Here is a 22310-nt window from a genome sequence, read left to right as displayed (position 1 = left end):
ATTGTAAATCTACCTTTGTTTTCAAAGTCAAGGCAGTTAAGACTTGTCCCTACAAATAGGGTAGGTGATGAGGAAATGAGAAATCTTTGTCAGGTGTTTAAAAAAAAAAAAAAAAAAAATCCCCCCACAAAAAACAATCTCTTTCTTCAGTTCTAAGTACACTGATGTCATTATGGGAAAGGGAAAGACTAGGGTTTCTTGCTGAAAATAGAGTTGATCTTGATTTTTGGCTTGGGATGCAGGAATATACAGATAAGAGTAAATAGCATTACTTGAGGATGGTTTCTAGAAGGGTAAAATACAGTGAAATCTCTCAGTGTTCTTCTGTAAGACATGTCTAGTAAGTGATGGTTGACAGCAACTTGCACATCTAATGTAAAAGCTTTGCTGCCTCTTTACACCACATAATTTGCTGAGGTTATAGATCAGGATATGATGCGAGAGGAAGCAGCTGAGGATGCTCTAATGTTGTTAGAAGGAAGTGGGGTTTGGCAGGGATAGGAGTTGGGATTCCTTTAAGGTTGCACCTTTAGTAGTGTGTGGTCTTGGTGGCAAGAAAATGCCTACTTGTGTAAGCAGATCTCCTGGGATTTGCACTAGGTGTGCTGATGATGTACTCATGAGTTGAATTAAGCTATGAAGTTACTTTAAAGTTATGCCTGTTGTGCAAGAATCAGTTATGTCTTAAATGACCTGCTTACTATTGTCCAGTGATTGAGATGGTGACTTGCACAGTAATTCAGTCACACTTAGAACTTAGGTGCCTTTAGACTGCTTACCTTGTCCTTCCCTGCCTTGTAACGCAGTCAGTGTTGGAGGAAGAGCAGTACATGCTCTGCTGAATGCACTGCCACTCTTAGCTAGAGGAAGAATATATTAACTCTTCTGAAAGTCTAGTAGTATTTCCCATCTTTTCCTCCTCTGTTTCTTTTTGCTTCCTCTAGAGATTTAGTTTGCCTAATGCTATTTTTAGTCTCAGACAAGTTTGTAATTACCTTAGTGAAACCACTCGATAGCGTAATAGATGAAGACGTGCAAAGCTTTATATTTAGTGCTCAGTTTGGAAAAAAAAGACTTCAGTGATTTGTTTAAAAAAAAAGTTTCACTTTTTTTTCTGTAGGAGATGGAAGTTGATACTACATTTTTCACTTTTACTCTTCCTCTTGAGAAGGTCCTTCTATAGAGTGGTGAAGTCAGAAGGTATAAAAAGTGCTAATGCAGATCTCCGCAGGATTTTGAGCCTTGTCTTGATAGACGATAGGCAGATTAGGGGTTCTTTAGGCCTACTTTTTTTTTGTACTGCATAACAGTATTTGAGATTTGCATCTATCGTTTCAGTTATACTTCCTTAGCCTTATTGCATCTTCACAGCTAACTATAGGGTAGAGACAACTTTGTTTTGTGTTTTTGTTTAAAATATTTCACAGTTGGAAAAATCACATGAATGCCAAGCCTCCTCAATGTGGAATTCAACTGTTTTATGTTGGAAACTACTTTGGTTTTAATCTTATATTTTTAGATTATTGGAAAATGAGAAGCCTAAGAGAAGTGAAATTTTGTCATGTCATAATACAATATCTTGTTTTATTGCATACATCTCCTTTTTTTTGTAGTGTTTCTTTTGATCGGGTCTCAGACATCAACTTTACTCTCAATACGAATGAAAGTGTAAGTATGTGTTCCTATACTGTCAGAAAAATTAGTCTTTTAAACTTTGGTGTGACTTCAGAGTTTTGGTGGTGGCTGTTATGTTTACTCCTTTGACATCTTTGGAAATTAAGTACCCTACTTTGTTCCTCTATCATGAGGTTTTCTGATTCGAAGACACTATGGTTGTCCTTTGTGATCAGTATTAAACAGAATTGCTTCTAATTTGTATGGCCGGGTGCAAGAACGGGTGTGGATCTGATTTGTGCATATTGTACACTTGTGGTTTATGGGAGGAAGCTACTTTTGTCTTCCACTGAGATTGTGGTGACAGGAAAGTAAGGACAAAGCCTTAAACCCTGGATATTATTTGTCAATTGAGCCAAAATGAACCCCACTACAGAAAATAAAGCTGGAGTACTTGATGGTCAGGCTGTCTTAAAGACTCTTCACTGTCATTCCTGCGTGCTGTTCTTAAACACGATGGAAACTCCTAGCTGTTCTTTGACAGCCCACTCAACTTATTAGTAGCCCAGTAAAACAAGCGCCACTGAATATGCTCTTGACAGGCTTTAAGTTGTTAAGACATTCTGGGTTTCTGTTGCTTTTAGAGAAATAGTTTTTTCCCTTCTGGTTTAAGATTTTCTTCGTAATAGTCATATATTTCCAAAATTTTACTAATGTAAGTAGAGTGATTAATCATAAATACAGATTTTATACTTTTGCTGAATCTAGGGCAATATAGCTTTGTTTGAGGCATGCTGTAAGGAGCGGATACAGCAGTTTGATGATGGTGGCTCTGATGAAGAAGACATTTGGGAAGAAAAACATATTGCATTTACATCAGAGTCCCAAAGGCGTTCCAGGTAAGACATGTGGTTTTTGTCTAAATAGCAGTAGAGTGAGCCCTCAGTCCTGAGCATGTCTCTTGGTACAGGTGTAACTCTCTTTCCAGTCTGCGGAGGAATGAGTGGAGGGACAGCTGTAGTGTCTGTCTTCCAGCCATAACTTGAAGACGACTGCAACAGCTGCCCTGCCTGCTCAGCTCTTCCTGCACTTCAGCTTTTGTAGCTTGTTTTTTTTTCCCTGCTGCTTGTTCTTTCTCTTTGCTTTTAAACCTGCTCAGGTGTTCTTGCCTTGGACAAGGCAGTCTAGCTTCGCGCCTCTGTAGACCTTGCTGTCCTCTCTGCAGTACCAGTTTGGTTGCATAGGAAGCTGCATTGTGGGGAAGGAGCATCTGGTCCCCAAAACTCTTCAGGGCTGTGCAGCCTCCATTGATAGCTCCTGAATTTTGTCCCAGGGTAGTCTTGGCTTTTCTGACCTTCTTGTGGCTTGAGTCACAAACCCGATCTCTTCTTGCCTTGCAGCCTTCAAAATGCACGTTGCTAATACCTTCTGTACATACCAGTTGTTTTGTGTGCTGGTGGTGTGGTTACTTTATGTGATGTGTTCTAGGGACATCCTTGCCTTCTCACCTCACCTTGCTTTTTGTGTTAGTTAGGATGGACTGGAATACAGTTGGGGAGACTTTAAAATAATTTGATAGATTTTTTGTTAGATTTTAAAATAAACCAATTTATAACTTGTTAGACTGGTGTTGAAGAGTTCTGTATGTCAGTGCTTCTGTTTAGAGTGAAGAGACTAACTAGACCAACAGTCTCTGTACACAGATCTGATTCCTTCCTTTCCTTTTCTGCTCCATTTTTGCATGGCAGAAGTAAAGCCAGTCTTCGTCTTTTACTGGCAAATGGGGGATACACAAAGCCTTTTTATGTGACCGAGTGAAAAACCTTAAACTTTGTTTTTTTGAGATAAATGAGGGGAAGCCTAACAGCTAACAAATTATAGCTCAGTTAATCTATCAGAAATTATAGTTGTTGTAATTCTTTTTTAGCCTCAAACTCTCCAGTATTTCATTGTGCCCAGGATCTGATACTAAACACAGAATGTAAACTCTCTCTTTGTATTTTAAGTTCGGGCAGTACAGACAGTGAAGAAAGTACAGATTCTGAAGAGGAGGATGGGACAAAACAAGACTTGTTTGAATCGCACACTAATCCAGAGGACAAAATGGAAGTAGACTTAAGTGAACGTACGTAGCTTTTCTCCCAGCTGCTTTGAGTTGTAGGAAAGTGTTAGATCTAGCAGCCTTTGTAGGAGTTTTCTTTGTTTACAGTTTTTATTCCAATAGTCTTAATTGTCTTTCCCACTGTAAAGGCTGCTTGCGACAGAGCATGCACATGTTAAGAAATTTGAATTCCTTATGTGTCTTGAGTCAAGTTACTTAGTCTCTATAAAAGTTGTGTTTCTACTTGTCAAGAGGGTGGAAAAAAAAAGAGGACAAATCAGAAAAGGAAGGATGAAATGTAATCATTTATACATCTTGAATGCCTGCAAAACTAATAGGCTGTTAATCTTCAAACCTAAAACATGGTGGCTTTTACTGGAAGCCTTTCAGACCAACTTCTCATCTAAAAGCTCTTTTGAGACTTGCTGCAGAAGCCGAGTGAATTTCCTTTGTTCTGGGTTCATGTGCCAGTCAGAGAAGCGCATCAGTAGACTCCTATATGGAAACTTAACTGATACCATTGGTTTAAAAGTTTTCACGTTCAGGTCTCAGTAGACTAAACTGGCTCTAGTTAAACTGGCAATATCTGTGGGGAAGAGCCCTGTGTTTATCTAGACTGTAAGGAATTAAATTGAAGTAGAAGGAAAAGTTAAGGGTTTTCTTTTCTTTTGTCAGATTGGTGTCGTTGGCATCTGTGTGTCAAACAAGTTTTGATCCATGTGGGTCTCCTCCCATATCTGCCTGGGTTGGAATTTCTAATTGCTAGTCAGAGCTTCCTTTTCAGCCTGTTTTTTTGTATGTAAGTGTTAATGAAAAACATGTTTCCCTTGGGTAGGTGAAGTATTTTGAATTGACCTATCCTAAATTAGATGTTCTTAAGTCACAGTTGCTCCAAAATTTAAAATTCCAATAAATATTTTATGTTGTAAAAAGCCTTAAACTTTTCTGAAACTTAGTATTGGTGTTAATGCATGAGAAATTATTTAGAGGCTGCCCATACCTAAGTAGACATGCTCATTTTCTCTGTTCAGGAAAATGTGCATAGGAAACTGGAAAAGGGATGAAAACTCTTTAAGATATTTTTTTAAATTATAGAAATTAGTTTTGAAAAATGGTAACAAATGTTACAAACATATGTCACTTTAAAGAATAAAGTTGGATTATGTTTGTGATCTAGTATGGATTGTTGGTTTTGTTCTTCAGATAAGCTATATTGATTTTTAGCAGAATTCTGAGTTACTGTTTTTAAAATTCTGCCTTACTAGCAGAATTTCCCTATTAGGGAATCCATTCATTTTTTTAACAGTATATAGAGGATTCTTCTGCATGTGCTTTAAAGTCTCATTATGAATTTTGCTGCTGTTTTTGGAATGTACATATAGAGAATCAGTGTGTTAGGCATATGTGCACTCATGTTCTTAATTTAAATTTGTTCCAAATGAACTTGTTGGTGGTTTTTCAGCACCAAACTGGTCAGCTAACTTTGATGTACCCATGGAGACTGCACACGGTGCCAATCTGGATTCTGTTGGGTCTGATGTGTGGAGTACAGAAGAACCTATGCCAGCAAAACAAACTGGCTGGGCTTCCTTCTCTGAGTTCACGTCCTCTTTGAGGTAAGAATGTTAGTGATTCAGTGCAGGTTCCTCACTACTCAATGTAAGGGCAGCTGCCATCTGGTTTTCCTGGGGTGTCCATCTGTGTGCTGGTAGCATTCTGGTGGAATACAAGGTGTGTGGTGTCCAGAGGGCCCCATGTGTTACAGCAGTATGACTTTGTATGGTCTACCTCACAGTAGGCTTTTGTAGGATGGGTGGGTCCTAGTGTATCACTGTTCTAGAGGGTTTTTGAAGAATATTTTGGTCCTTTAATGTTGGTCTCTGGCCAGAAATTGGACTATGATTTTTTTTTAATTATTATTTTTATTTTTATGTTTCAGTATAGACTCAACCCAGTAGAGGGTTGAGCATGAACTGTTGAATGTAAAGAACATAAAATGTTTATGATGATTCTGGTCTGTGGATGCCATAAAACAAATAGGGGGGGGTTGTGTGTTGTTTTTTTGTTGTGGGTTTAGGGTTTTTTTTTAAAAAAAAGAAAAAAACAAAACACCAACTTGCATGGTTATGCAGCTGTGATACCCAGGTTAGGCAGTTATGCACTATTTTGAGAATGCCTGAGATGCTTTCTTTTCTTGGCTTGAACTGTACATAACAAAAAATAAGTAACTGAAGTCCTCTCTGTAAGTACCTAATCATATAGAGGTAAACTTGGAGTTGCCAAATACTAGCAGTCAGAACTGGTTCCCTCTCCAATCAGAACATTCTTCCTTTTCTACATCTGGCTCTCAATTGTCTCTGTGGGCATTAAACAGCTCAGTTATAGAAGTATAATTTTCCAGCATAAAACAGTGTATTGTTTCATGCTTGAGGCAGTAAGTTGATAACAAATTATGGGTTTAGAAAATGAAGACTTGGACTTGCCCCATTAAGTGGATGGAAAAGACATTATTTTATAAATGGTGAGAAGTGTCTCAAGTGGCCAGATCTTGCCTTTTGAGTTCCTTCAGAGTGAAAAACTTGTAGCTTATACTGTATATACGATTGGTAAAATTGCTTCTGTAGTGGATGATGAGGGCTGCATTGGCAGTCTCAGCAGAGAACCATATTTAAGTTGCAAAGAGTGCATTCAGAAAGTCCCTTAAAGCTGCTGGAAACACTGCAAGGAGCCAGTGATATTTCTATGCCTTATTTACCAGGGACATGTCCATTACTACTTGTGATCAAACCAAATAAAACAAGTGAAAATAAAACAACCACCAAACATGCTCAGTCAGCTCGGTTCTGGTTCATTTTGCATTCTTAAGCTTCTGTTCAGAATGTGTTCCCCAGACTCCTACAAACAAACTTGCTGTCATTCAGGAGTAGAGTTCTAGGTCTCATAACTTTGATAAAGAACTAAAAATACTGGTTTAAGAACATGTCATTGTGCTGTTCAGAAATGTTTTTAAATCCTTTTTACTTTTTATATGAAGCTCAAAAGATTCCTTAAGAAGTAATTCTCCTGTGGAAATGGAAACCAACACAGACCCAATTGATCCCTTGAGTGCAAACCTAACTGCTCTTGCAGCACAGCCTGAACGTAAGTACTCTGCCTTCAGAAACACAAACATTGATTTTAAGGGTTGTACCCAAGAAAGATCTCCCTGAACATTAAAATTTAGGTTTCCAGAGACCTCTCATCTAGCTCTGCTCTTCTGCCAGTTAATGAATATGACTTGTCAAGGAATTTCTGAACTCTTTAAAATAGTTTCCTATTTAAAACAGGAGCCAGTGTTCCTGTTTCCTTTAAAAGTGTGCACGACATGAACAGAAGAGCATTGCAGAGAGCGAAGTGTGTTCTGTTAGAGAATCCTCCCCTGCGTCAGCACTTCATTGGCTGAGCTGATGCTTGAGCAGAGCGGCAGCCTCTAGTCTCTTCCAATGTGGCACTAGGCCAGTAGCCTCTGTGTGTTCAGTGTCCCCTTCCTGCATGTTCCTTCCCAAGTCCCTTCGCTACACACACAGTGGTTCTTTCTTCTACATGTATGGACTGGTTGCAGGTTAAATATGTGCGAAGTAGCTTTTTGTGTATATTATTAACAGACAGAACAAGAAGTGGAGATGAGAAGTCCAGGGAGACTGGACTTCCCAAAGGCTTGTCTGTACTTGAAAACTTACGGTCAGATTTTTGTGGGCTTGTGTAATGGATATGACTGTAAGGACCTGAAAAATAATACATCGCTATAATCCTACTAAAGTCTAGTTCAGACAAACCTGTTGCAGTAACCATTGTCAAGCTAAATCACTAAGTGGCTTGCAAAAGAAAAAAAAAAAACTGACAGAAGGTGGCTTCTCCTTAAGCCAACTGTAAGAAGTGTTTATGCTCTGTTTATGTGTATAGTGGGGTTGCAGAAAGGTGACTCTCTGTGTAAGGAGGAATTCGAGAAGCGTACAAAACTGCAAAAACACCGTTCTGGTTATCTTGGCTCGTATGCTTGCTCATGAAACAGAAACATAACCAGCCATATACTAAGTTACTTCTATATATCTAGCCCCAGGAAGTGTTGCGATGGAGGCCAGCTCAGATGGAGAAGATGATGTAGAAAACGCAGACAAGGTAACTGAAACAGTAATGAATGGCAGCATGAAGGAGACGCTGAGCCTTACTGTAGATGCTAAGACTGAAACAGCTGTTTTCAAAAGGTGAGAATACCGAGTTACTGTCTTGGCACCCTTGTAAAATAAGCACTGTTGATGGAACGCTAGGTGTCATCAAAAAGAGTTCTTTGCAAGGATAATTCCGAAGCTTTAACTAGAAACCTTCTTCCAAAGTAATTGTTTTGAAATTTTACTTCCAATTAGTTACTGTAGCACATGACTTTCCTTATCAAGCCTTAATTTCAGTGGAAGGTTCTTAATGGAAGAGTGATTCTGACTCTTGACCCTGATGTGCATTACTGTGTGTCGTTTATGTACAATTATTGGTTTAACATACAGTTAATTGCACGTCAAAGCTAAAGCGTTTCAAATTTTACTCAGAATTCTTAGACTTAGATTGGAAATTCATCCTTCTCATCCAGGAGGATGGAGGACAGAAGTTGAAGGCCAGCCAGGCACTGCTCTTTAGAGCAACTCATCAGACTTGTGCGGTGATCCCTGTCGGTGGTGTGGATGATGGTGTCAAATCTGTTCTGACTACAGGTAGCACACAGAATTCTAGAATAACTGGAAGAACAAACTCAATTCTGATATCTTCTGATACAAAGTGTTTGATTTGGGAATAACTGTCTTGCAATATGGTTATATTCTATACTACATATATCAACACTACGATCCTTTTGAGGGAATAAAGCACACGTCCATTTTGCCCGCTTGAGATCTCGTCTCCTAAGATCTTGTGATCTTGGATTGAATGATCAAGTGTGTTTTATTTAGTATCAAGCCATTGTGTAAGGAAACAGAGGCTACAAGCAGTCTGACCTGCAAAAATAATTTTGCCTTTATTAATTGAAGCAGGTGAATCTTGACAAATCAGAACGTACTACTAGCAGTTTGGCATGCAACCTTCTTCTCATTCTTTTAGAATAACTTCCAAGTATCTGTCCCTATTCTGGCTTTAAATACTGAAAAGAAATTGTCCATATGTCTTGAAAGTTGCTTGAGGAAAATCCCAGTCCATTTCAGTCAAAAAAACTTCCCAGCATTAGCCGTTACATTGCCTTTCTTTTAAATGCATTTTACTTTGTCCTGTTAGTGGTAGTAGGTAAGTGCTGTTCATTCTGGATGGTTCAGGAGTTGAAACATAACAGCTTTCTGTCACTCTTGCTTCCATTGTTTTGATTATCAAAGCAATAAATAACAACTCTGATCTCTTTTGACACCTGACTTAACTCTTAGTGATTTTCAGCACGGAGGAGGGAGCATTTGTGGCTGCGCAGCGCTTGTCAATCATTGAACCAAAGCAGTTCAGAGAGAGATTGTGGCACAGTGCAGACTCATGTGCCATGGAATCATAGTGCCTTGCCGACTTAGTGAATGATTCATCTGCTCTCCAGTTTATTCTGTATTTTGGGGAACACATTTATCTGGTCTGAACTCCTATTGTGTTAGATGTTTACAGTTGGAATTAGTTATCCATGGTGGTTTGGCACTTCTTAAACTGCCTTAGTTCACGTGCTTTAAAGTTCTGTGACTTCTGATACTGGTGCAAAAATGAACATGAGGAGACGGCATGCGGTGGCAGTTCCTGCCTGCCGTCATGGAAGTGGCTGCTTGAGGCTGTGGAGTCAGCACTTCAGTCCTTTTGGTTAAAAGGACACAGAAGTGCAAAGGGAGGCAATATCACAGAACTGCCCGGGTCAGAAGAGACCTCGAAAGACCATCTGATCCAGCCTTCTGTGGGAAGGGGAGCCCAGATGAGATTACCTAACACTATGTCCAATTGCATCTTGGAAACCTGGGAACTCTGGGATCTTGGTTTGGAAAGGGAAGGTTAAGGAAACTTATGAGGAGGCTGAGAAGTGAGGTCTTAAATATGGAGACTTCTGCACTGATAGAGGTGTGTGGCCTCATACTGAGGCAGTGCTTGTGTGGCTTTATTTAAAGCAACATTTTGGTACACCAAAACAACAAATGGGAGAGAAAAGTAGTATTTCCCTTGGAATAAATGTCTAAAATAATGCTAGAGGAAAAAATAAGTCTAGATTAAGGGACAATTAGAGTAGCAAGAGGTGGTGTTACTCTGGCCTCCATACCTGGCAAAGTGCATGCTTCCAGACCAAAGTTTTATGTAGGTTTCTACCAATAGGAAATTGATAGTGTTGAAGTCAATGCTGAGGGGAGGAGCAGCATCATGAGCACAGTAGTTAATATGTGGAAAGCTGTAAAGGACAAAATTGTGGTTTGTGAACTTAGTTCAAAATGGAGAGCGAGAAGGGAAGAATGATAGCAGAGACTACCCCTTTTTATAAAATAAAAGAAAAATTAGGAGACCAGTTCTGACGGTGGTGACAAGTATTTTATTTTGAACAAAGAGTATCAAGGCAAATGAGGTGGGGAAAACTGGGTCTTGATGAGAGATTGCCATGCAAAAGACACTGTTTTTACAGGCTCTGCAGATATAAGGAGGCATAGGAGGAAAGAGAAGGATTCATTGCAATTGAAAGGATCCATTGAAAGGAGAACTGTAAGAATAGGAAGAAAGATCAGCAAAGGAGAGTGGCTTTAAAATGTTCCTGACTTCTTGTATAAATAGATTTATTGACACAGAGGTATAAGATTGATGTTTGTCTACTTCAGAGCTACCTTTAACTGTCTCTCTCTTGTGGGTACATGGTCAAATTTGTGTTTTGGTACACTCCTGATGGTGCGGCCTGGGTGGGAGAGGGTGGAATAGAGAGGCAGAAAACCTTTGATTTAGAGGCAAAAGACAACTCTTTGTTTGCTAACGACTTGAGGCTGCCTAGTTACATCCTAATGTCTTTCATAGCATGAGTGTACTGCTATTTCACTGAACTATGTTCGGTTTTGCCTCTGAGAGGAAGCTAATGAAATGGATTGGGCTGCAGTCTTAGTACCACGTAACCTCTGCATCGTGTTTCACTGTGGAGTTATTAGGGAGTTTAATAAAGATGGCGATGAGCTAACGATTCTGCTGATACGTTTCATGGACAGACTTTATTAATGCCAGTTTCTGAGGGAATCTTGAATTTCTTTTATACTTTCTTCCATTTTTGCATACTTCTGGCTTCAGAGTGTTGAAATCCTATCGGTATGTATAGTAAAGGATCATGACTGTGATTGTTCCCACTTCAGGCATCACACACATTCCTTATTTCCTTTATAGTCTTATTTGTAATCACTGTATTTCCTGCCCTTTTATCCAGTCAAGTTTTAATGGACATGAACACTGGTGCATTGTTAGGTGTTTGTAAAGTCTAGAGCCATGTGCTTGCTTTCCATGTTGCAACCATAACCCAAAGTCATTTGCATGTGAAATATGGACTTGTCTCCCAGTTTTCTCCTGTTGCCTGAAATTTCCCTGTAAGTAAACTTAAAAATTAAATAACTTCTTTCCTTTTTTTTTTTAAGTGAGGAAGGAAAATTGTCTACCTTGCAGGATGCTTCTTGTAAATATGTAGTAGAAGAGAATGCAGAGGTTGCAGAAGAGCAGCCTGCTAACAACAGTCCAGACCAGAGGTAACTGCGTTAAGGATGCTTTCAGTCCTCCAAATAGCAGTTTGCATGTTTTTCTAATAGGGTTGATCTAAAGAGACTAATGAATTCCTGTTAGTTATCAGCTCTGAGTTTAGCTCAATCTAAGCACGTGCTTGCATCTATTCTATAAAATTCTCACAAGTTATGTTTTCTGTTGTTTCTAAGACTCTTGAGTTGTCAAAAATGTATTTGCCTTGTACTATTTGTCTTGCAGAGTGGTGTGAGTATCCCCATTCTCTTTTGTGATATGTTGTCACGTTAGAATAGTGAATTGATACACTTATGAAAATTATTATTAAAAAAAAAATAGGGGAATAAATTTGACTTTATCCTGAAAATTTACGTAAGTTAGGTCTGCCATTTTTTCATTCTCTATTCTGTGCTGCACAATAAACAGTTTTGGGGGAGTCCGCTAGTGTAACTGTATGGAGAGAAGCAGGTGCCTAAAGTCATACTTGTTTGGTTGTGAATTAGTTGTTATTTGCACCCTTGTCTTCATCAGGTATTAATCTGAATACTTGTAGATTTGGAGAAGATTTTTGAAAGTACATAAATAATTTGTTTCAAATAAATTTATCTGAAATACGGAGCAGCCTGGATTGCTCAGCATACTTACTGGAGGAAAGAAAAGACCTTTTTCTTTGGCAGCTTGGCCAGTATTGCAGTATTGGAGAATAGTAATTCAAGATGCAATTCTGAGTGGACCACCACCAACAGAGAAAGCTGCTCTTGCATAAATCCATTTCTCTTTAAGTGGTGAGGTAGTACTGCTTTCCTCTGGTAAAGGTGTTTGACAGTCTTTCTCCCCTTTCCTTTCTTGTTGCAGTACATGTTGGGGGGGGGGGGGCCTCCCACTTGACAGTGGTATGGAAACACACACAATCAACTCTTTAGTCTAGCATGGCTTCACCAAAATCAAATGTACGTAGAGTGACATTGATCACCAAATGTTAGAAATGCTTAATGCAGGTGTATCATATGTGAGCTAGTTTGTAAACTTTAGTCAAAGCAAGATTCGTCTTTATCTTAAAAGCCTAAAACAATGAAGAGCTTGACGTAGGTGAGATGATTTCCACCCTTGAAGGCAGTATTCAATGAAGATCTTGCTCTGGAACTTAGGTATTCTGAAGTACTTTAATATCTAGGCAAGAGTTCACTGGTGTTCTCGCAGAACTAGTGGCTTTTGAACATCAAGTACAATCCCACAGGCTTGATTCCTGGTGGTCAGGCAGAGGGTGGTCTGCTGTCTGCTGCCATTTCCTGGTTTAGATGTAATTCAGGGGTGCCCAGAGGAACTGGGCTGTCTCAGAAAGTCCTTGTAAAAGGAAAACCAAAATGTGTATTTACTAAACCCTGAGTAATCTGTAGGGTCTGCTCCTCTTCCTGCAGGGCAGGGCTTGGGAGGTCAGAGCTATGCATGCTGCCTTCTTGTTGGGGAGCTGAGGAGGTTCTGAATTGGGAGCATGTTCTGGGTGGAGAGAGGAGTTTGCTTAATTAAAAGCAATTCCAGAGTCGTTTTTGCCTTGCAGTGTAAACAGGGGTATGATTCTGAAAATCATAATTCAGAATATATACACACACGTGTTTTCTGAATCTGTATTTAACTAGTTGTTAATAGTTTAAAAGCTGTTTTGTTTCTTGACTTTAAAAGATTTTAACCTATTAGAGAATTCTCATAAATCCTGTGAAAGAAGTACTAATTTCTAAGACTTCATGGATGCCATATTACATATCTAGCTTTCTAGCAGAGACAAAATTGAAATGCTTTTGTAAGCAAAGATTTGGAGTATAGCTCTAAATACAACACAGAACTCTGCTACACGTTCTGATTATACTGTGTGTGGACTAAAAGATGCAAGCATTTTTGACAAATTTAGATTCTGGTTTTTGGACTTGTTCACGAGCTAGTATGTCTTACCTCTGTGGTACGGGGTGTTGCACTAAAACATTGCTACCTTTTTCTATAAGCCAGAACTTTCTACTCTGTATAAATCCCATAAATTTAATCAAGAAGTGGATTCTAATCAGAAAAAACCCAACCCTGTATACTTAGTTAAAGTGGGAAACCCAGAAACTGTCTTTCACAGCCTCTTCTAGCTCTTGAGGTACTGTTTTTATCCAGACAATATTTTTCAATGCCGCTAAGCATTAAGTTGTAGGGAAGAAGTCTTTGGGTGCCAGGTGATTGCCTTTTGAGTAAAGCTGCTTGTCTAAACCAACAGAGGGCTCTCGGAGCTAGCAGTTGAGTGGATTGCCTTTGAGTTGCAGGGAATCTCAAGGAGCTCCTTTCATTGAGTCCAGCCTGCTGCAGCGGAGCTCAGTTCTTTCTCTAAAGGTGGCTGTCACAGCAGGTCCTCATGCAAGCGCAGTGTAAACAGAATTGTGCTGGTGGGGCTCCATGCATGTGTGACTAGTGGGAGGAGTCCCCGAGGTAGGTCTTTGGCTGATGGCCAGCAGTAGCAATCTGCTAGGAGCCCTGTGCTGTCAGGGACTTTTCCAGTTGCCACGTGACGTACTGCTGTGCAGGCTTGTCAGGCCTCCTGTCCGTGTGACACTTGTTTCTTACCTGCCAGGCTTCTCTAAAGTGTTTACTTTTTTCTAGTGCTGTCTGTCTCTTGTCTAATGTGTACGTATCTTTTTTAAAAAGTGTTTTTAGAGCTTAGCAGCCAAAGACTTAGCTAGGGGACTCCTGCTGGTCATGTGCATGTAGAGCACGGACCCAAGAGTGGCTTCTCTGTGATGTACACCATCAGAGAACAGGAATTACAGGTAACTTTTCTCATGTGTGGTTCCAAATGGTATCTGTATTCTTTAAGAGAAACTTCAAATGTATTCAGTAGACTTGCACTGAATGGAAGTTGAGATTTTTTTTGCCTTTGTTGCTTGCAGTTCTTAATGTTCTCATGCACTACTCATTAAATCTCTTTATTTGTGTTTGTCCAGAGCAATTGAGTCCACGTTTACACTAAACTTATCTAGAAATGTATATACTGCTATTGTTTACACTCCTGCAGGTTTGCTCCTTATTTTCCTCCGTCCTTCCTGAACCTTTCACGCTAGTGGACTGACACGCAAAGTATTTGGGCAATGGCAGTCTGTAGATTACATTAGTAACTAAAGCAGGTTTTTTAAAGACACTGTTGTTTTTCTTGTTGTGTCTTAGCTGCTTACTTTTCCGTGCAACCTTAAATACTCCTGGTATCACATTTTGCCTCACAGAGTACAGATTTGGAGAAATAACAGAAATGTGCTATTTATTAGTGATTCTCTTGGGGAAACGCCGCATCTCTAGAGATCACTTAGTAGCTCAGTTAATAAAGATCAAATACTCCTCAGTGGTGTGCTCAGGTAGTTACAGTGCTGTGCTTAGCAAGCAATAAGGACTCCAGAAAATGGCATGAGCACGTTATTAGCTTGTATTTCTTCTCTTTGACTTGGGGGTCATGCTGCAGATGATCCTGGGGTTGTTGGTTTTGGGTTTTTTTTTCCACCTGCCCAAATTTGTTTTGGACTCTTCTTGTTTCTTATATACTTACGTCCTTTTTTTGGTCTCTTAGGACTGATCAACACACCCATTTAGGAGAGGCATCTGTAAATGGCCCTGTATGATACGTGATGTCTACTACTTTGGCTGAAGAAAATGAACTGATATCCAGGTGTTTGAGTGTTTCTTGAGGATTTCATCTAGACCCTGTTGAAGCCAGTCACTGCTGCACTAATTTCACAAGGGATCAGGACCAGCAACATTTATATTCTAGATTTTAAGACATTGTACAGAAATTCATAAGTGTAAAAATATTGCACATTAAGAAATACCAATAATTTTTGCGTATGTTTATATTGTATTGTTCTAAATAATGGGTGGCCTGTGAAATAAGATCCTACTACCCATGTAATGATGACAGTAGTGTTACTATAGTTAAAATGGCTGTAAGAATAGTTTTATAAAAAAGTGAATACACAAATCTAATGTATTTGAGACATAACTATTTGACGATTAGTGTGACCAAAGTATTTAGCAGTTTTCATACATTTTTCACCTTGTAAAAAGAAAAGAAAAAAATTAATTCATGTTTCTTCTGAAACTGAAATGCCCTATAAATGTTATTTTGGTTGTTTTAGCTTACAAAAGTGATTTAATAAGAATTTTTTGGTGTTCAGCATTTTACAACAGGTTTTTTAATTGGTAATTGTTTTCTGTATTGTTTAAAACAGATCAAAAATGTAAGTCTATTGGTAGAGATTTTAAGTATTTATTGCTACAACTTAGTTGGCAAATTGATGTTACTGTAAAGCCATATGTTCTGTTAAGTCTTGTTTGCTTGAAACGATACCTTACAGGTGAAACACTAGAATATTTGAAGTGCACATGGCTTGTTGTGTTTAAGTGATTCACCTGCCTTTTAACCCATTCACCAAGTTTTAGTTTAATACCAAACATTATACAATGGAACATTTCAGAACAATCTGCGTATTTAAAACGCTATAATCCTTTCAGACAAGTAAATGAAATGCCCGTGCTGCTAATGTAATTACAGTACATGCATTTTAAAAGTATATAGTGTTTTTAATACAAATTTTGGCAGCAGAGCATGTTAATTGTTACTTTCACTGTACTGATCTGTGCGAGGCTTTCATTTGTATGTTCTAAACCAGTTTTTTCACAGCTGGTTTGTGTATATATATATAGTGATTATGGAAACTAATTCTGTGTAATTTATAATTTTCTATGTCAGTGTAAAATTCCAACAGCCTTTTCAAACAAACAGAAGCAATATACTGTATATTGCCACATTGTCTGGTGAAAGGGTTAAAGTACTTCACCTCCTGCACTTTTAGATGCAAATCCATTTTTGTTTCTGTAATAGTTATATTCATTTATTTTTTACATCATTTGTTTTCCTGACCAATATTTAAAGCCAAAAGGATACTCTAAACAATGGCCAATGATCTATTTTAGAAGGCGTCCCAAGCAACGTGCCTAAACATTACATTGCATACAGAAATAAAAAAAAAACCTATGTACATATAATGGCATTGCCCTTATTGCTTCCTCTCCTGCATTTTCTGCAGCAGATTTCAGTGATGCTTGTCATTGCAAACTGTTACAAACTGGTCAGTTATGTGAAAATTGAGGGGAAAAAGCCACAGTATCATAGGTGGAATTGGTAACTGTGGTTGCCCTTTTATTGGTACTTTACAAATGAGAGAATCCAGTCAGTTTCCAAGTTGTTTCTTCTTCAGTTTAGAATTGCTTCCAGATCAGCTGGACCAAAAGTGCCCTGTATATTAGCTGTAAGGTTGGCAGCTGTCCTTTTAACACTTTGTGACCTGTTACTGAACAAGCAGTTTGGAAACAAAACCACTCATTTCAACAGGTGAATTCCAGTCTGTCCTTCCTTCTACTAATGAACTGTCCTATCAGCCCGCTATCCAGTTCATTCTGAGCTCAAAACTGGAAAGGGCAGTATTTTTTTCCCACTCCCCTCCATTCCTGATAGACAGTATCAGTTGAGTGGAGGTGTGAGAAGTGGTGGTGAGTGAAATTCACCCTTCAATGTAGTTTGCCTTTTAATTAAAGGGTGCAATAGAGGGAAGCTAGGTAGGCTGGCTTACCTAATGCTTATTCCAGTGGTCTTGAGAGTTCTTCCTTGCTGTTGCGTTTATTGTTAGTTTTAACAGCTAGTGTGGGAGGCAAGTTAAGCCTGGATTTAACCTAGATTTGATGTCGTGTGACCTTGTTCTGAGGAGGTGTAGGGTGTGTTTTACTCACTAGCTGCATTACTTATACAAGGAATCCTGAACTTGAAGGGAAAGCTTTGGAGGTGTGGTTTTGGGCACAGGCACACCCCCATACACCCACACACACCTCTTGCTGTCTTTTGCTGATGCTTTATGCTGCTCACATACGCTTAGGAAGGTTTGAACATACTTGGAGAGTTCTGAATGGCTGTCAGCCAACCTGTTTAATCAAATTTGACTTGCATGCAATGGAACTTGAGTCTTTTACTAAAAGATATTTTAATGCATTTGAGATGTACAAATGTATTAGACTTTAGTCCAGGTTTGACTTTTACAGTGCATTTAGCAGCAGTTGGGATGAAATAAGCTTGCTTGGAGCAGCTTGTGCTGAACATATGCATTGCCACATGTCATAATGCTCTTTGAAATGGCTAGAGGCTCAGTCAGTTGAAACTGAGGAATAGTGCTGTCAATTGATATCAAAGGACAATGGAATTAACCCTCAGGACTTCTCTGGTAAAGGATTTTTTTTTTTTTTCTACTTAAGAGCATGTTGCAAAAGTGGCCAGACCAGCAATATGTGCAATAGCTCGTTGCTTCTTCAGACCTGTGTCTGTTACATGCAGAGTGGATGGACCATGCCCTCTTGACCAGTTAAACCGTTATTTTTAAGTGTAAGCCTTGTACTAGATTTTATAACAAGGTGATTCCATTTAAGTAAAAGTGTAAGCTGTCATCTTGACGGATGCTATTAATTAGGCAAGCATTCCCCCGGTTCAGTGAGCTGACAGGTAGTCACTGGGAAGACAACAGAAAAGTTGAAACAATCTCATTGTATCATTGTAATTGCAGCCCGGCATGACCGTGATCTTGAGTGCAACCTACCTTTTTGCTCCTGTTAAGCCTCTATCTACCTCTTGAAACCAGTGAGTTCTGTATTGTCATCTGCGTACTGCTGTGTACACGCTTACTGTGACATTCATTCCTCGTGTGAGATCCAATGGGGAGTTATGAAAGACTTAGGAGGAAGCTGAATCAGGTTGTTACTGTCATTTGTTATAAACATATCTTCCTGTTTAAATTAGCTTTAATTGCCATGGAGGTGGTTTTGTTTTCTTACATGTCTTACACATTTTTATCAGAAAGTATTTATTGTATATAACTGATGGCTCTAATATACTTAAACAATTACTTCTGTCTCAGAATAAATAGTGCTTTCTCCAGTGTAGTAAAAGTGCTTCAAGTTTCATTGTAAAAGTGTCTGTATTGTTTCCCAAACCAGGATGGAAAATGGAAGTTAAAGCAGCAGCAACAAGCCTTTTCCATTAAGTTTTTTAACTTCCATCTTTTTGTTTCCATATCTGACTTCCAAGCAGGTAAGGATTTGGGATCCTTCTATTCCATTATTGTTTGAATATGTGAGGTTACAGCATGGAGGAAAACTAAGGCAATAAAATTAAAATAGAAAATACTCTTAGCGTAAAAGCAGAGGCATCTTACTGCCTGCTGTAGTTAGGACAGTTCATTAAATCTTTTGGACTTGCCCAGACCTGGCTTGGCCTTGGCTTGGTTCAGATGGTTCCAAGCCTGTGATTTGCCCTGTGCTTAGTCTTGATTAATGACTTGTGTGCCGTTATGCTTCTGTTATGACATCGCAGGGAGGTTGGGGTCTGCTGCTTCCTCTCCTGCTACGAGCTGAAGCAGTAACAAGGACTGGACTTCATCTTGTGTTTTGCTACTGGTATCTCTTATAGCTGGGTCTGGGCTTAGTGTTTGATGCGTCTTTTTCCGTTGGAGAGGGGAACTTTTTCTGCATTTTTATCTCTAAATTGGTAAGTACCTTGCAAAATGAGGTAGGGTTCCCTTTAGTTCATTGTTTTGGCAGTGGTGTAAGTACTGCATTTCTGATTCTGGGACCCCATTCAGAAGGAGTGTTCTCCCTTCTCGTGCTGGCTGTCTTCTGAGCGGTGGTGCTTTCCTGTGGTCTGCGTTCACTTCATCTCAAAACACAGATTCTGAAGACTGTCATTTAGATCATGGTCGTTGGCACAGCCGTCCACAGTAAGAGAACCAAGGCTTGCCTGTGGTTGAGTAGATTTTGTCACTCATGTCTCCTGAGATTCAATTTGCCCATTTGCTCAGGTGAAGTTTATCTGGTTGTCTTACTGCTTTAGTCTGCAAATGATAATTGGGTCGATTGGTGGTTGATTCTCAAGGGTGTAATAGAGATGCTTCATTTTTTTTTTTCAGAGGGGACCTAGACCTGCTACTTACAGGTCTGTTGGAACTGCTTTTGAACTCCACTACGTGCTATTCTTCCTGTCTTAACTGGAGCAGTTGTTCCCTTCCCCTCCACACCAGTCGTCTGTCAAAGGTTGTCACAATTTCGTCTTGGGTGATAGATTAACCTATCTCTTTTGCCAGGACACTGAAGCCTGGCTGCATACATTGCAAATAAAACCTGTTTTTCCTTGCACTAAACAGAGTTAAGTGTTTGAAAAAAATCCCTCTTTGCTGCTTTTTTCAAATGAAAGATTTGAAGTGTTGACTGTCTTCTACTGGTTCTCATATCAGACAGTGGTACAAGATTGCTGAGATAAGCCTCCTGACTGCTGAAACTCAAGCGACCTTGCTTCTGTTGTCGTTGCAGTTCTCAACCTTTCTTGCTGTATCTTTATAGAAACCCTCGTTGCTAATGTTGTATTTGTTAAAAAGGGTGGTTCTGTAGTCCCTGATAAACCACCATTCTGAAGTGAGCTTTGAGATGAGAGGGGCTCTGCTCTGCAGTGTGCCGTAGTGGGTTGTACGTATTGATCAGCCAGCAGTCAGTAACAAGGTGGTAACTAGGAACTGGGAGATGTTCATGGGGCTGGGGGGTCCTGTTCTTTCTCTGTAGTCCCTTTCAGAATTGAGTAGGTTGAAGAGATAAAAGGACTGAGGAAGTATGCAGCTCTGGTTTTTTAGTGCTGGTATTGTGCAGATCTAGTTTGAAGTACTCTAAAGACAAGTCTCTGTACTTGAGAAGTGGGGGGTGACTACCTGATAACTAAATTGTTTCAAGTGTGTAATTTACCTGATTCATATATAATTCATATCGATTGCTATGCCCAAGCACTTCACACCATTTTTAACTGAGCTGTATAAATACATACACACTTGTGTGCACACACGTCGAAGGTCGGGATACATTCTCCTCTCAAGGCAGCTAGCCACAGTGTGCATGATGCATTTCCTAAACACACAGAACTGTAGAATGCTGAGGGAGAATAAAGAGGTACTTGTGCATATGGTACAGCCCATTCTGAGGCATTTCAGGAAACACAAAGTGTTTTTAAGCTCCTGTCCCTGCATGTGTAGACACTACCAGTGATCTCTGACCAGCTTGAGTGTAATTTGGCGGGAGGAGGAACAGGTTGCCTTTGCTTTCTGAGGCCAACTTCAGTTTATGTCAAAGACGACTTCTCTGCTTCTCTTATAGTTCAACTACTTGATATATTTGAGACTTTTTGCTGACATAGAATCATAGAATAGTTTGGGCTGGGAGGGACCTCTAAAGGCCATCTAGTCCAACCCCCTGCAGCGAGCAGGGACATCTCCAACCAGATCAGGTTGCTCAGAGCCCCGTACCACCTGACCTGCAATGTTTCCAGAGGTGGGGCATGTACCACCTCTCTGGGCAGCCTGTGCCAGGGTTTCACCACCCTCACTGTAAAAAACTTCTTCCTTGGTTTAAAACTATTGCTTCTTGTCCTATCACAACAGGTCCTGCTAAAGAGATTGCCCCCACCTTTCCTGTAGCTGCCTTTAAGCACCGGAAGGCCACTATAAGGTCTCTCCGGAGCCTTCTCCTCTCCAGGCTGAACAACCCCAACTCTTGCCAGCCTGTCCTCTCTGTTGAACCAAATAGTATGTGTTAACTGTCTGCATTGCTGTATTCCACTGTAAATGTGATGGTTCACTTCCTAAGGTAGATTTAAAATAAAATTTATAGCTTCCCCAAAACTGAGGCAAGAATTCATACTGCTGTGCTTCTGCACGCTGCATTAAGTTCTTCTCGATATAACAGTGAGATCTAGCTGCTTCAGCTGTCACCAGCACTGTCCTCAGGAATACGCTGACAGGTTGACTGCAGCTTTGAATTTGGTGTTGCACAGACCACGTGTAACACACTGTGTGAGAGAGGTAGGGTCTCTGATGCGGTGGGACAAGCCTCCAGCTGCTCTAAGGGGTTGTTTAATGCATCCTGAAAACAGTCCAAAGGAGGTAAACTCGCCTCTGTGGTTACCTGCTGCTCACTAGGATCTTCCTGGCCTCTGCTGGAGGGACAGGTTGCCCTTGATTTTGCACGGAGCGCAGACAACGGTGGCTACAGTGCGTGCAGGACCCCTGCCTGCCACCCCAGTGTCTGAGCTGAGCAGGCGGCACACAAGGGTCTTTGTGTGTGACTTGCCTCTGAAGGAAGCTTTTTACGTGGGGCAAAGTCCTACCTGGGGAGACTCCGGTGATGATGTAGAACAGAGAATCTCAGGAAAAGGCTTTCATCGTAGAACTAGGTGCAGGTTGATGGTTCTGTTAAGTTTGAATTTTTTGTATGAGGGCGCTTGTGCTCTCATCTGGGCTGTTCTCCAGCATCCTTTTCTGTCCTCTGAGAAAGTGTGGACTATGTTCTAAAGGACTAACCAGTTTCTTCAGTGAGAGGGGTAGCTGCAACTTCCAAATGCGTTCTTGTGCCACGTGTCTGGAGAGAAATAAGGAAAGCAGTGTTGGGTTGGAACGATAGTCACACAGAAACTGGATCACCTAGTTACACTGAAACATACTTAGTAGGAGCAAGAAATTCTTCATGTTCACAAATGTGCAAAAAGTGTCACCAAAAGTTTATAGGTAGGCTACAGCATCACTGGGATGATCGGCTCCATTGCACATGGCAAGATTGCTGGCTTGGAAGAAATAAAGCAGATAAATGACAAAGTTAAGCTGTGAGTGCAGGGAAGGGGATTTGGAATTCTTAATCTTTGAGCAAGCTCTTGTTTCTCTTTTTGGTCACTGCAACACTTGAGTAAGCTAGAAAAAGGAGGTTAAAATCTTTCTGGCTG

The 22310-nt window shown here is 40.0% G+C and overlaps 1 protein-coding gene across 12 annotated transcripts in view; it reads left to right on the top strand.

Moving 5' to 3' along the window:
* PPP6R3 (protein phosphatase 6 regulatory subunit 3) overlaps nucleotides 1–18448 on the top strand; it is a 65577-nt gene extending 47129 nt beyond the window's left edge. For 8 of the 12 annotated variants that reach the window (XM_086472085.1, XM_086472086.1, XM_086472084.1 and 5 more), the window contains 8 exons: nucleotides 1614–1668; nucleotides 2383–2513; nucleotides 3621–3739; nucleotides 5178–5331; nucleotides 6750–6856; nucleotides 7809–7959; nucleotides 11347–11454; nucleotides 15030–18448. In XM_086472085.1, the coding sequence (XP_086328211.1) occupies nucleotides 1614–1668; nucleotides 2383–2513; nucleotides 3621–3739; nucleotides 5178–5331; nucleotides 6750–6856; nucleotides 7809–7959; nucleotides 11347–11454; nucleotides 15030–15081 (877 nt within the window). In that variant the 3' untranslated portion in view covers nucleotides 15082–18448. Of the gene's footprint in view, nucleotides 1–1613; nucleotides 1669–2382; nucleotides 2514–3620; nucleotides 3740–4390; nucleotides 4515–5177; nucleotides 5332–6749; nucleotides 6857–7808; nucleotides 7960–8336; nucleotides 8441–11008; nucleotides 11027–11346; nucleotides 11455–15029 lie in introns of those variants that run through there. The other 4 variants (XM_086472088.1, XM_086472090.1, XM_086472091.1 and 1 more) reach the window with 4 other exon arrangements.
* The last annotated feature ends 3862 nt before the right edge of the window (nucleotides 18449–22310 follow it).

The sequence above is a fragment of the Leptosomus discolor genome, chromosome 12 (assembly GCF_034619465.1).
Source record: "Leptosomus discolor isolate bLepDis1 chromosome 12, bLepDis1.hap2, whole genome shotgun sequence".
Classification (NCBI taxonomy): domain Eukaryota; kingdom Metazoa; phylum Chordata; class Aves; order Leptosomiformes; family Leptosomidae; genus Leptosomus; species Leptosomus discolor.
This window is presented reverse-complemented; position numbering and strand designations above follow the sequence as displayed.